The following is an 11,817-nucleotide window of genomic DNA, read 5'->3' as shown; positions in this document are numbered from 1 at the left end:
CTCTTGCGCACGCGCAGTTCTCGAAAGACTGAACCACGCATGCGCAGGAGGCCTACGGCAACAGGTGTGTGATCGAGTTACTGAGCATGTGCAGTTACTCACGTCTTTGGCTCATAACGCCAATCAGTCATTAGGATAATGGGACCACGGAGAGGACCCAGAAGACGCCGAGGGACTTTGCGGGCTATGGGAGCTGGAGGAAGCCCCAGGTAAGTCCAGATTTGTTTTTTTTTTTTCAATCACTGTTCAGGGTTCCTTTAAATATAATAAAAATAAATAAAAATACACTTTCATAAAGCAGAGGGACACTCATACCAATAAAGCACACAGTACAAAAATAAAGAGTCCACACTCCGGATTGGAATGAAATAAAAAGTATAATTTATATGTACATCAGGAGGCAATAGCGCACCATGAGAAAAAACAGAACCACACGAGGCATTGCGAATCAGGCAGCGCTATACGGAAAGCAATGTGTCGCATGTTTATAAGAGTTATATACACGGTATACATCGGCGGCAACAGAAAACACTGGCGAGCGATCAGGCAGGAGGACTCGGGGACAGATCGGCCGAAGAAGCTTTATAGAATGTCTTCTGCTCATTGTTATGGTGCCAGTGTGTGGTCACATGACAGACAGACCCATCACTTCCTGTCATCTGTGTCACCCTACAAGGGGAGGGACAGACTTTCTGCCCCGTCTGTGTCGTGTGCAAAAAGGAGAGGATAAAGCCGTTTCTTCCGTCCCTGATCTTTGTTTTTTTTTTTTTTTTTTTGGTTGCTCCTCAGGGGTGGGGCAAAAAAATCTTAACCGTTAACATCACCCAGTCAAAACAGGGTCATTCAGAGCGCCATCATTCTGTGCCAGACCGAGAAGGGATCACAGATTCTTGAATCTGCAATGCTATGTGGGGGATGGACAGACCGTTATGGCAATAGTCCTTTTTATCGTGGTCTCCACGGGCCGGCTGGATCTGTCGAAGCTCCCCCTTAAGTGCTTACATTTTCCCAGTCTTCAGCTGAGATTGGGAATAGGGGGGAGGAGCATCAATCATCAATGCAAATCACCTCCCCGCTCCTCCCTTCTTTCCTCTCCATTAAATCCATCTCCCGCTCTTTCTTCACGAGAATCGGCGGCCCATTCGAAGCTGGAGGATTGAGAAAAGACAATTGAAGTTAATTCAAATTAAAAATGGCTATGCCTAAAAATAGTTAGTGCATGCGTAGGTGGGAAGGCTTTACTGCTAATTAGAAGTGTCTAATCTGCGGTTCTCTGAGAAGCCGTAGTGCAGGGCTTTTCAACCTTTCCACAATTTGTACCACTTTTATTGCATGAAAATTTTCAAGTGCCACCAGTGATTTCGCAGGAGTAAAAAAAAAAAAAAAAAAAAGATAACGTATGTCCACTTACGCACCTGGCAGTAACGCAGACCCGATCGGGCCCCCTCCTAAGGTAAGTAACGCCCCCCCCCCCCTTTTATTGTTTAATGAGAAAATCTCTACTGTGCCTGTGCAGAGAGCACTTGGAGCAGGTGCAGTGGCCAGGCAACAGGCTCAGTCGCCCAAAAGCAAAACTGAACCGCAGCGGGCAAACAGAGCAGTGTTCTACCCAGGCCCTTTTAGCTGGGTGCTCCACCCGGCTAGTTTTGGTGAGCACCCGGCTGTCATCAGCTCACCTCCTCCTATGCTGTAAGCAGAGTTGTGCAGTAAAGCACCTGCCCTGCATCTAACCCCACCCAGATCTGCCCTGCATCTAACCCCAAATTACTCTTGCGCGGGGAAAGCAGCACCACACTGGTGCTATGATGGCACCTAAGTAACCTGCTTCAGCCTTTACAGCCCCCCCCACCCCCTCCCCCACCCCCGGAGAGCTGGGCTGTGCTGCCCTGTGGAATAGTTCAGACCTCAAAACAGCGGTAACCCATCGGCAGTGAAGAGACAGCCACGCCAATAGTGCACATTGATGGTGCGTATACTTCAAATACAGGAAGTGAGCAGTGATGTCACTTCCTGTATTTGAAGTACACTGTGCACCGCTCGCTTGTCCGCTGATCTGAGGTGTGAAGTATGCCACAGGGCAGCACAGCGAGGAGTGAGCAAGGGGTAGCCGAACTCTGTGGAGGCAGGACGGGACCAGGACAAGAGGCAGGCGGGCAATTAAATGGCGGGCAAACCCGGTGTGTACCACCTGGCCAACAGCAAAATACCACCGGTGGTAAGTGTACCACGGGCTGAACAACCCTGCCCTAGTGAATCTTAAAAGCTGAAAATGAAAGCATGGAATTTACCACATAAACTTCTTCAGACCTAGTTATGCCATGAATCATCTGACATTGGAAATTCCCTGTGCTGTCATAGGCTGGAGGTAACTGCAGCTTTCGTTAATCCCTTTTACAACCTTTTTTATAATTCATGCAAAAGGTTATTCTATTTAAATTCACATACAAACTGTATCTGAACTTGGACTTTATATTTTTCTAAACAGAAGGGAATAAACCAGGGGAAGCTCAAATATTGCCGGGATCAATAGCACAGAACAAAAAATCCCAGCTTGACATCCTTACAGTCTGAAAGCACACCTGACGAGAGAGGGATATGGAGGTTAACACAGATATTTCCTTTTAAACAATGCAGATTGCCTGGCTGTACTGCTGGCTGATCCTCTGCCTCTAATACTCTTAGGCCAAGTTTCCACAGCAAACAGGCGGCAGCGATGCGGTGTGTGCCGCGCCTGCTGCACCACATAAAACAATTAGTACACGATGTTCCCTGTATGGCCACCAGCCAAGCAGGAAATTACGCTTGCTGTCACTTCCTGCTTCGGGTATGTGGAAGCGTATTGTAAAAATACGCTTCCGTGCATGCGCACCGCCAACTTGTTTTTAAACCCTGCGTCACCATAGACTAAAAGTACTTCCGGGCTGATGCAGATCGCCGCTTATCACGCACGGTAACTTAGTTCTGCGCTACCGTTAGATTAAGCACGTCCGGCGCAGCGTCCCGCAATGTGGGAAGTATGAACTCCCCCATAGGGATACCTTAGGCTGCGGTAGCAGTACGTCAATTTGACTGCACCAGTGTGAAAGCGCCCTTAGCCATAGCCCCTGAACAAGCATACAGCAGATCAGGTGCTCTGACTGAAGTGTGACTAGATTATCTGCATGCTTGCTTCATGGGTGGGATTCAAACACTACTAATGTATGAAAAATCAGCAGGACAGCCAGGTAACTGGTATCGTTTAAAGCAGACCTGAACACAGAACTTCTTCTCTGCTCTAGAAGATAAGCAACAGCATAATAAAAACAAGTATTTTGTTATAGCTTACAGAACTCCTGAAATAAATCTGCCGTGTGTTGATTTCCTGCTTTCATGGAAGCAGATGAAGGGTTAACATCCTGAACATCCTGTGTTTACATATAAGCTGTGTCTGCCAAGGACTGCCGAATGTCTGAGCTGACAGCTGAGAGATCACGTTACACCTGTGATTACTTGAAGATAAGAATAAGACAGGATCTACTCTGTAAAAACACACAGGGTGCATTTCTCTTTGTTCTCCTTGTGTCCTGTGCAAGTACACAAATCCCCCCCCCCCCCCAAATGCTTGAATACTTTAGCAGTCGGTGTCCGCCTCTGGCTCAATCTAAGCACTTCTTCCTCACATACACAAGCCCCACATGGTTGGTGGTGTAGGTACGTGTGATTTCACACATACGCCCACGTTATGCCGGAAACCACGACGTGAGCGTGTGTGAGGTATAAGTAGTACATTCCTCCTTATTCCTCTCACTTCCGGTGAACTTTAAACCTCCACCTTTGCATTAAAGAACAAGCGACACCCATGCTAACCTAGACATAAAAAACATATAAGTAGATAAATACTACTTCTACTTACATAACAGATGTAGTGTGCTATCCACGTAATTATTCCTGTGAATTTTACAAAGGAAAAGCAGAAAATCCTATTCTAGGCAGTGGCCATCTTGCCAAGCTAATGCTGACATCATATCCTCCCTGACTCTTGTTCCCCCCTCCCTTTTCTTGCTCAATGTGTATTCATTAGCTGCCCTCCTCCCAGAGTCTTCAGACACTCCCACTGAGGTGTATACTAGGAAGTGCTCACTGTCTTAAACTCCAATCGCTTAGTCACCTCAGCCTTGCTTGTAAACACAAGTGATCAAAGGGTGTGTCTGATAAGCAGCTGTCAGGGAAATAAATGGAAGAGGAGGAATATATTATAGATAAAAAGAACTTCCAGCATTCAACTCTTTGGCACTGTTTGGCACTAGGGCCAGTGCTCCTAATGTATGTGGTAACTACAAACCATAACAGCAGAAAAAGTTTTGCAAGTTTTGAATGCAGGATTAGCATCTTTATCACTTAATACACTCAGACCAGTTGCTGTTGAAATTTGATTTTTATGGTGACAATACCGCTTTGAAAGCCACCATCCTCATGCCTAACTCTAGACTCGCCTTCTTGTTGAAATGACTGTTTTCTGATACCCGCTGGTGACTGCACAGGCCTGTGTGCGCAGAAGAGCAAACCCGCCTATTTCTGCCTGAGCCCAATCGGAAAGCTTATACTGCAGTATGCGCGGATAGTAAATATTGCTGTAGGTGGGGTCTGAAGAAGACAGAGGAAGTCCCATTAGGATCCAGAGGCTCCCCCCTCCTGAGGTAAGTATCCCCCCGGGGCTGTTTTTTTTTTAATTACAGATTTACTTTTAACTTGCCACCCTTTGTGACGCTGCACGTTTAAGTACACACACACCAACACAGGAAGCAGGGGTGGGGGTGGGCACATTGTGATGCTGCACGTTTAAGTACACACACACATTAACACAGAAAGCAGGGGTGGGGGGGGGGGGGGGTGGCAGGAAAAGGTCAATCCTACTTACCTGGCAGGAAGGATCCCAGAGGAATCTGGTTATAGCCTCCCCCAGTGTGCGGATTAGTGGGCAAGCTGCTAGCGAAATGGGCCCCAAAGAGAGGAGGTGTAGCGTACGGACCAGGCGGGAACACCTGAGCAGGAAGAACCATTAATACTCATTAGTTCACGAATAAATGGAAAAATAACAATAATGTTCCCTTTCTCCCCCTCTCTAAAGCTAAAGTTGCATGGGGCTGATTACCACATAATACCCCAAGCTGATTAAACCCTGGATTCTACGCCACACACTGCAAGTTCAATCTTGATAGATTTTAGCAGGAAGCTGCCAAGCATAGGTTGAGCATTAATTTTGTAGGCTTTTGGTTGGGGGTGCAGCAGGCATTTAATTACCTACAGGGGATAGCTCGGTAGCCTTCCCCCCGTCTATATGGACTCCTCCATTTTCTGTGTTCCTGTGCCATAAATGAACTAAATGTCCCGGAATGCATTACACGGACATAGGAAGTCACCTCAGGAATTTCAACTACGGTACAGGGACTCAGATGAAGGAGAGTAAGTAAGTGCAGGCTGTTCCCCAAAAGCACTCACACAATTAATGAATCTCCCTTAAGGGACGGTTCGTTTAAGAAGTTATCCATACTTAGGAGCACCCAGGTGCTTAGTATACTTTAACTAAATACGCTACATGTCTAGATATCAAAGTCTGGTACTACTGCATGGACTAGTACAGCTCTAGCACAAAAATACAAATAAACTAAACACCCAAAAGTGACCCTACTTGTTTCGACTGAAAGTGTGGCTTTGTCAGGGGTATAATGTGCAAAAAAGCACTAAGGCCTAGTGCACACCAGAGCGTTTCCGCTGCGGTTTGCGATCCGCTTGCGGGTGCGGATCCGCTAGGGTAATGTATTTCAATGGGCTGGTGCACACCAGAGCGGGAGGCGTTTTGCAGAAACGCATACTCCCAGGCTGCTGCAGATTTTGGATTGCGGATGCGTTTCTGCCTCAATGTTAAGTATAGGAAAAACGCAAACCGCTCTGAAAAACGGCACTTCAGAGCGGTTTGCCAGGCGGTTTTTGTTACAGTAGCTGTTCAGTAACAGCTTTACTGTAACAACACATGAAATCTACTACACCAAAAACGCTTCCCAAAACCGCAAAATGCTAGCAGAAACGCTACAGAAAAAGAAGAAAAAGCGTTTCAAAATCTGCTAGCATTTTGTGGATCTGCTAGCGGTTTTTGGTGTGCACCAGGCCTTAGTGCATAGATAAAAAAAAAGAAATCAGAATTTTAATGTATTACCTGGGTTACCTTACCTATGCCACCGCCTACATCCGATGCGTTCCACGTAATGCCACTACTTTCTCCTTCCATGTTTGAAGGTGGAAGTAGTGAAGTTATGTGAACCGCTAATGGCGGCATAGGTAAGTTAATCACCCCTGTCGCGGGCAGCGTTCTGTAATTTAACATTTCAGTTACGTGCTCGTAGCTAACATCACTATTCAGAAATACTCGAATCCACAGGTACTTACATGGACAAGCGGGTCCGTACTGCCCACCCTTTGAGTCAAGGCTCGCGGACGCACAATACAGAGGCGCCTGCCTTTGGAAGCACCCTGGGATGCGAATACTTCTGAACGATTACAACAAGTCCCGAACTTTGAACAGGGGGCAGAGGTGAAACAAGGGGATGGATAGAGGACCAGCAACACTAAGGGATCAAGAAGCTCCCCTCCTCTTAGGTATTTATTTTTATCATGATTCAGGTTTGTTTTAACACCGAAGGGCGATAAAAGGCCAGAAGACATCCAATCCCTCCCTCCACCCCTGCTGTGGCCTCTCACCGGATGAGCGCTGCTCTCGTTCCCCTTATTGGCCAGCCGGCTCAGGATGCTGCGTTCAGACATCTGCAGGCGGGCAGCGATGGGCGGGATGCGAGCAAGAGAGGCCGGCAGGCGCGTCACATCCGCCTTCATGTCGCTCAGCAGCTCCTCCAACTGGTTCAGCACTGAAGGGAAGAGAGGACAGGTCAGATATTTGTACCAGAATCCTCTTGTTTAGGTAAAGCAAATGCTCTACTCATAGCATCTATTCGTCGTACATCGGTTTCCGTGGCATGCTCTCACGTGGTGCAAGTTTGCAGCCCACATCTGGATTTCAGCACAATATCAGCCATACAGATCCCCTAATGATCTATTCGAGAAAAGATTAAGATTTTTTCGTGGTAAAGGGGGTATCAGCTACTAATTGGGATAAAGTTCAATCCTTAAAGGATACCCAAAGTGACATGAGGAGATAGACATCTGTATGTACAGTGCCTAGCTCACAAAATAACTAGGCTGTGTTCCTTTTTTTTCTTTCTTTGCCTGAAAGAGTTAAATATCAGGTATGTAAGTGGCTGACTCAGTCCTGACTGACAGGAAGTGACTACAGTGTGACCCTCACTGATAAGAAATTACCCTTTTTATCTCTTTCTTGCTCTCAGAAGCCATTTTCTACTAGGAAAGTGTTTTATAGTTGGAATTTCTCATCAGTGAGGGTTACACTGTAGTCACTTCCTGTCTGAGTCAGGACTGAGCCAGCCACTTACATACCTGATATTTAACTCTTTCAGGCAGAGAAAGAAAAAAAGGAACGCAGCATAGTTATTTGTGTGCTAGGCACTGTACATACACATGTCTATCTCATCATGTCACTTTGGGTATTCTTTAGTTACAGTTCACCTTTAACCACCTGGGCGTTACGGACGAGCTCAGCTCATCCAGTAACGCCGCGGTGGATTGCTCAGGCCCTGGTGGGGCGATTTGCATAATTTTTTTTTTATACACGCAGCTAGAACTTTGCTAGCTGCGTGTCTTACCTGCTCGCCGCCGATCCTCCGCGAAACAGCCCCCCCCCCAACAGACCCCTTTCGCAGCCTGGCCAATCACCGCCAGGTTGCGCTATGGGGTGGATCGGGACTCAGTGACGTCACGTTGTCGATGACGTCATTCCGTACGTCGCCATGGCAACGGGGGAAGCCCTGCAGGAAATCTCGTTCAGAACAAGATTTCCTGATAGGTATTCACACCGCCGGCGATCGGAAGGGTGGGAGGGAGAGAGCAGGGAGGGTGAATCATGTAGCTAGCGATAGGCTAGCTACATGAAAAAAAAATTAGGTCAAAAAAACCCTCCCGCGGCCGTGCACCGCACGGAATCAAAACGCCAGGGAGGTTAAATGTGCCCATGCAGCTCCTGGAATGACATAAGCCTCCATATCCCGCCCCCTGCTCCTCCGGTCTCCATATCCCGCCCCCTGCTCTTCCAATCTCTATATCCCGCCCCCTGCTCCTCCAGTCTCCATATCCCGTGCCATGCTCCTCCGGTCTCCATATCCCGCCCCCTGCTTCTCCGGTCTCCATATCCCGCCCCCTGCTTCTCCGATCTCCATATCCCTCCCCCTGCTCCTCCGATCTCCATATCCCGCCCCCTGCTCCTCCGATCTCCATATCCCGCCCCCTGCTCCTCCAGTCTCCATATCCTGCCCCCTGCTCCTCCAATCTCCATATCCCGCCCCCTGCTCCTCCAAACTCCATATCCTGCGCCATGCTCCCCCTTTCTCCATATCCCGCCCCCTACTCCTCTGGTCTCCATGTCCCGCCCCCTGGTCTCCATATTCAGCCCCCTGCTCCTCCAGTCTCCATATCCCGCCCCCTGCTGATCCAATCTCCATATCCCGCCCCCTGCTCCTCCAGTCTCCATATCCTGCGCCATGCTCCTCCGGTCTCCATATCCCGCCCCCTACTCCTCTGGTCTCCATGTCCCGCCCCCTGGTCTCCATATTCAGCCCCCTGGTCCTCCAGTCTCCATATCCCGCCCCCTACTCCTCTGGTCTCCATGTCCCGCCCCCTGCTCCTCCAGTCTCCATATCCCGCCCTCTGCTCCTCCAGTCTCCATATCCCGCCCCCAACTTCTCCGGTCTCCCTCTCACCTTTGTGTAGCACAGCATTGGCTGGCTTGTTCCCTGCCAGGGACTCTTTGGACAGATGCTGGTGGCTCTCAGCCAGACACTCCACCTCGGAGAAGCGGGCGTTGAGGGCCATGGCTGGGTGGGACGGGTCCTGGGTCATATTCAAGTAGGCGGCACGGCGTAGCTGCTCCTCGATAACCAGGGCCTGCTCCAACAGCTGGCGGGGGACAAAGAGAAGAAGGCTCTGATTGGCTGCATGCTGATGGAGTCCTGCAATTCCTCAAGTCTCATTGGTCAATGCTAAAACCAGACTACTGAACATTCTACTGATCTGATTGGCCAAAGCACAATTGTCCTCATATATTCAGAACACTAATTGGCCTCAAGCTGATGGTAGTCTTGTGATGACTCTAAATGTGCCCATTAATGGTACAATCTCTGGGACGATTGATCGTGTACCGAGAATACATCAAAAATATATTCACTCAGTTTACCTCCTTCTGCTACATAGATTTGGTAAGACAGGACTATCAAGATTTTATCATTGATGGTCACCTATAGGTTGTGTACACACATGCAATTTTTATTTTGATTGGCCCATTTCACCACTTCTATAACATGCCATAGAAATACCAATTTTCCATTTGATTCTTGGCAGATTTGAAACACTGTGATCAAATCTGCTGTGAATCGATGCCACAAAACACCCAATTGATTGATTTCCAATCAATTTTTGTCTAAAATTGATCTATGTTCTAGAATTGACTTATAAAAGATATTGGTCATTCAGGGGCGGGGCAGGAGTTACGGTCAATCAGTGGCCCATAGGGTTCCAATGCATCGAGCAGTGCAACAGTGTGATAAGATACATTTTCAATGGATTCCCTTCTGGAATTTATTAAGAATCGTTCTATAGACTGAATCAATTCCGATTAGAAAGGAATCATTTGAAACCACTGGGAAAAAGTGTATGGCTAGCTTAAAGGACACCCAAAGTGAAAATAAACTGAATATAAAGTTCACCCAAGGTGAAAATAAATTAAATAAACAATTGTATCTATCCCCTTTTTCTAAAAATAACTTTTTAGGATATTCCACAGTTTTATTTTATATGTAAATCTACTTTTAAAGGGACTCCGAGCTCTAATTAAAATAAAAATCTGAACTTACCTGGTGCTTTCTCCAGCCCACCGTAGGTCGGGAGGTCCCTCGACGTCCATCTGGCTCTTCTCCCAGAGCCTGGTCAGAAATGGCTCCCCGGGCGGCTCCCGGCGACACTGGGCCCGAGTATCAGGCTCCTCTTCCTGAAAGCTGACGTCAGTCGTCACAGCGGCCGACGTGACAGTACGGCGCATGCGCGATTGAACCGCGCATGAGCAGTACTGTCACGCCGGCCACCGTGATGACGCGAGGCGGCCGGCGTGGTTACGACTGACGTCAGCTTTCAGGAAGTTGAACCCGACACTCGGGCTCAGTGTTGCCAGGAGCCGCCGTGGAGCCATTTCTGACCAGGCCCTGGGAGAAGAGCCAGATGGACATTGAGGGACCTCCCGACCTACGGTGGGCTGGAGAAAGCCCCAGGTAAGTTCAGATTTTTATTTTAATTAGAGCTCGGAGTCCCTTTAAAGTATTTACTGTTTTATTGTTTTTGCTCAATGACACATGCATTGAAGTATGCCAGAGCTAAAATCTATGAACTATTGACCCTTTGTATCTCTTTCCTGCTCTCAGAAGCCATTTTCTGCTAGGAAAGTGTTTTATAGTTGTAATTTCTTATCAGCGAGGGTCACATTGTAGTCTGACCCAGTCCTGCCACTTGCATACCTGATGTTTAACTCTTTCAGGCAGAGAAAGAAAAAAAGGAACACAGAATAGGTATTTGTGTGCTAGGCACTGTACATACACAGGTCTATCTCATCATGTCACATGTCTCCACACTGTGGAGAGGATCAGTAAGGGAAGTTACATGATCCTGGAGAGGGTCGGTGTAGGTAAGTCACATGATCTGAAGAGAGGGTCAGTAAGGGAAGTCACATGATCCTGGAGAGGGTCAGAAGAGAAGTCACATGATCCTGGAGAGGGTCAGTGAAGGTAAGTCACATGATCCTAGAGAGGGTCAGTGAAGGGAAGTCACATGATCTATGCACAGTGCCTGTTTTATGGTCTGGAAAATACCTGGGAAATAACAGCAACTTGTACATGCAGTTCTATAGATCTGCTAAAAGGAAAGTGAAGGTGTTTTCATATAACAATGACATGTTTTGCATCATGCAATTAAATCCCTAGTTTAATCATAGTCTAAGGCAATTTTTTTACCTTAAGGAAGCTGGGTGCTAGGCAGTAAGTTGGCTTTCAGAAGGCTGGCAGGAAATGGAAAATCTATAGCTCCAATATCTGAAACTCCTCACAGACTAACAGAATCCGCAACCCCAATACTAAGAGGCTCCTCCTCCTACTTCTTGCTCCTTTAGGTAGACAGGAAATTACATCACTATTATTTATAGCCGTTTGTATGGGTTGGAGAGATGCCAGGATTCTTTATACACTGTATTACCTTGCACAGTGTTGGGGTGTGTCCGTGACTGCACTTCACCTTTATAAAGCCTATGGCTAAAGCTCCCCCTTGCCCTCTCCTCTGTCTGTTGCCTCTCAAAGGGAGGTGTGGCTACAAATACAAATCACCTCTATGGGATTGTGGCTAATGCTACTAGTTACCATCCCTCTGGCTGTTTTTAATAGAAGGGGGTGTGGTTACAGTAGCTTCTTCCTGCTATGGGGTGGAGGAAGGGATGGGGACACTTGCAGGGGAGATCATGTGACTGTCCCAAATTACAAGCTATTCAGTATTAGACTGTTTTGGAGTGATGTGTGTTCCACTTATCTGTAAGAAAGACATTCCACAATGGAAAATATGAAAATCGTCACCACCTGAATCGGAGTATCTTAATGCCTATTGGCTGATGTCATCCTGTGAAGG

General features: G+C 47.5%; 1 protein-coding gene across 3 annotated transcripts in view; it reads right to left on the bottom strand.

The window, feature by feature from the left end:
- Window positions 1–358: 358 nt before the first annotated feature.
- CHD3 (chromodomain helicase DNA binding protein 3) overlaps window positions 359–11,817 on the bottom strand; it is a 117,710-nt gene continuing 106,251 nt past the window's right edge. For all 3 annotated transcript variants that reach the window (XM_068273994.1, XM_068273993.1, XM_068273992.1), the window contains exons 37-40: window positions 8,862–9,057; window positions 6,736–6,899; window positions 4,898–5,021; window positions 359–1,148 (exon numbers count right to left, since the gene is read on the bottom strand). In XM_068273994.1, coding sequence (XP_068130095.1) covers window positions 1,048–1,148; window positions 4,898–5,021; window positions 6,736–6,899; window positions 8,862–9,057 — 585 coding nt within the window. In that variant the 3' untranslated portion in view covers window positions 359–1,047. The remainder of the gene's footprint in view (window positions 1,149–4,897; window positions 5,022–6,735; window positions 6,900–8,861; window positions 9,058–11,817) is intronic.

This window comes from Hyperolius riggenbachi, chromosome 3, assembly GCF_040937935.1.
Source record: "Hyperolius riggenbachi isolate aHypRig1 chromosome 3, aHypRig1.pri, whole genome shotgun sequence".
NCBI lineage: Eukaryota > Metazoa > Chordata > Amphibia > Anura > Hyperoliidae > Hyperolius > Hyperolius riggenbachi.
The sequence above is the reverse complement of the archived record's forward strand: the minus strand, read 5'-3'. Positions and strand labels throughout refer to the sequence as shown.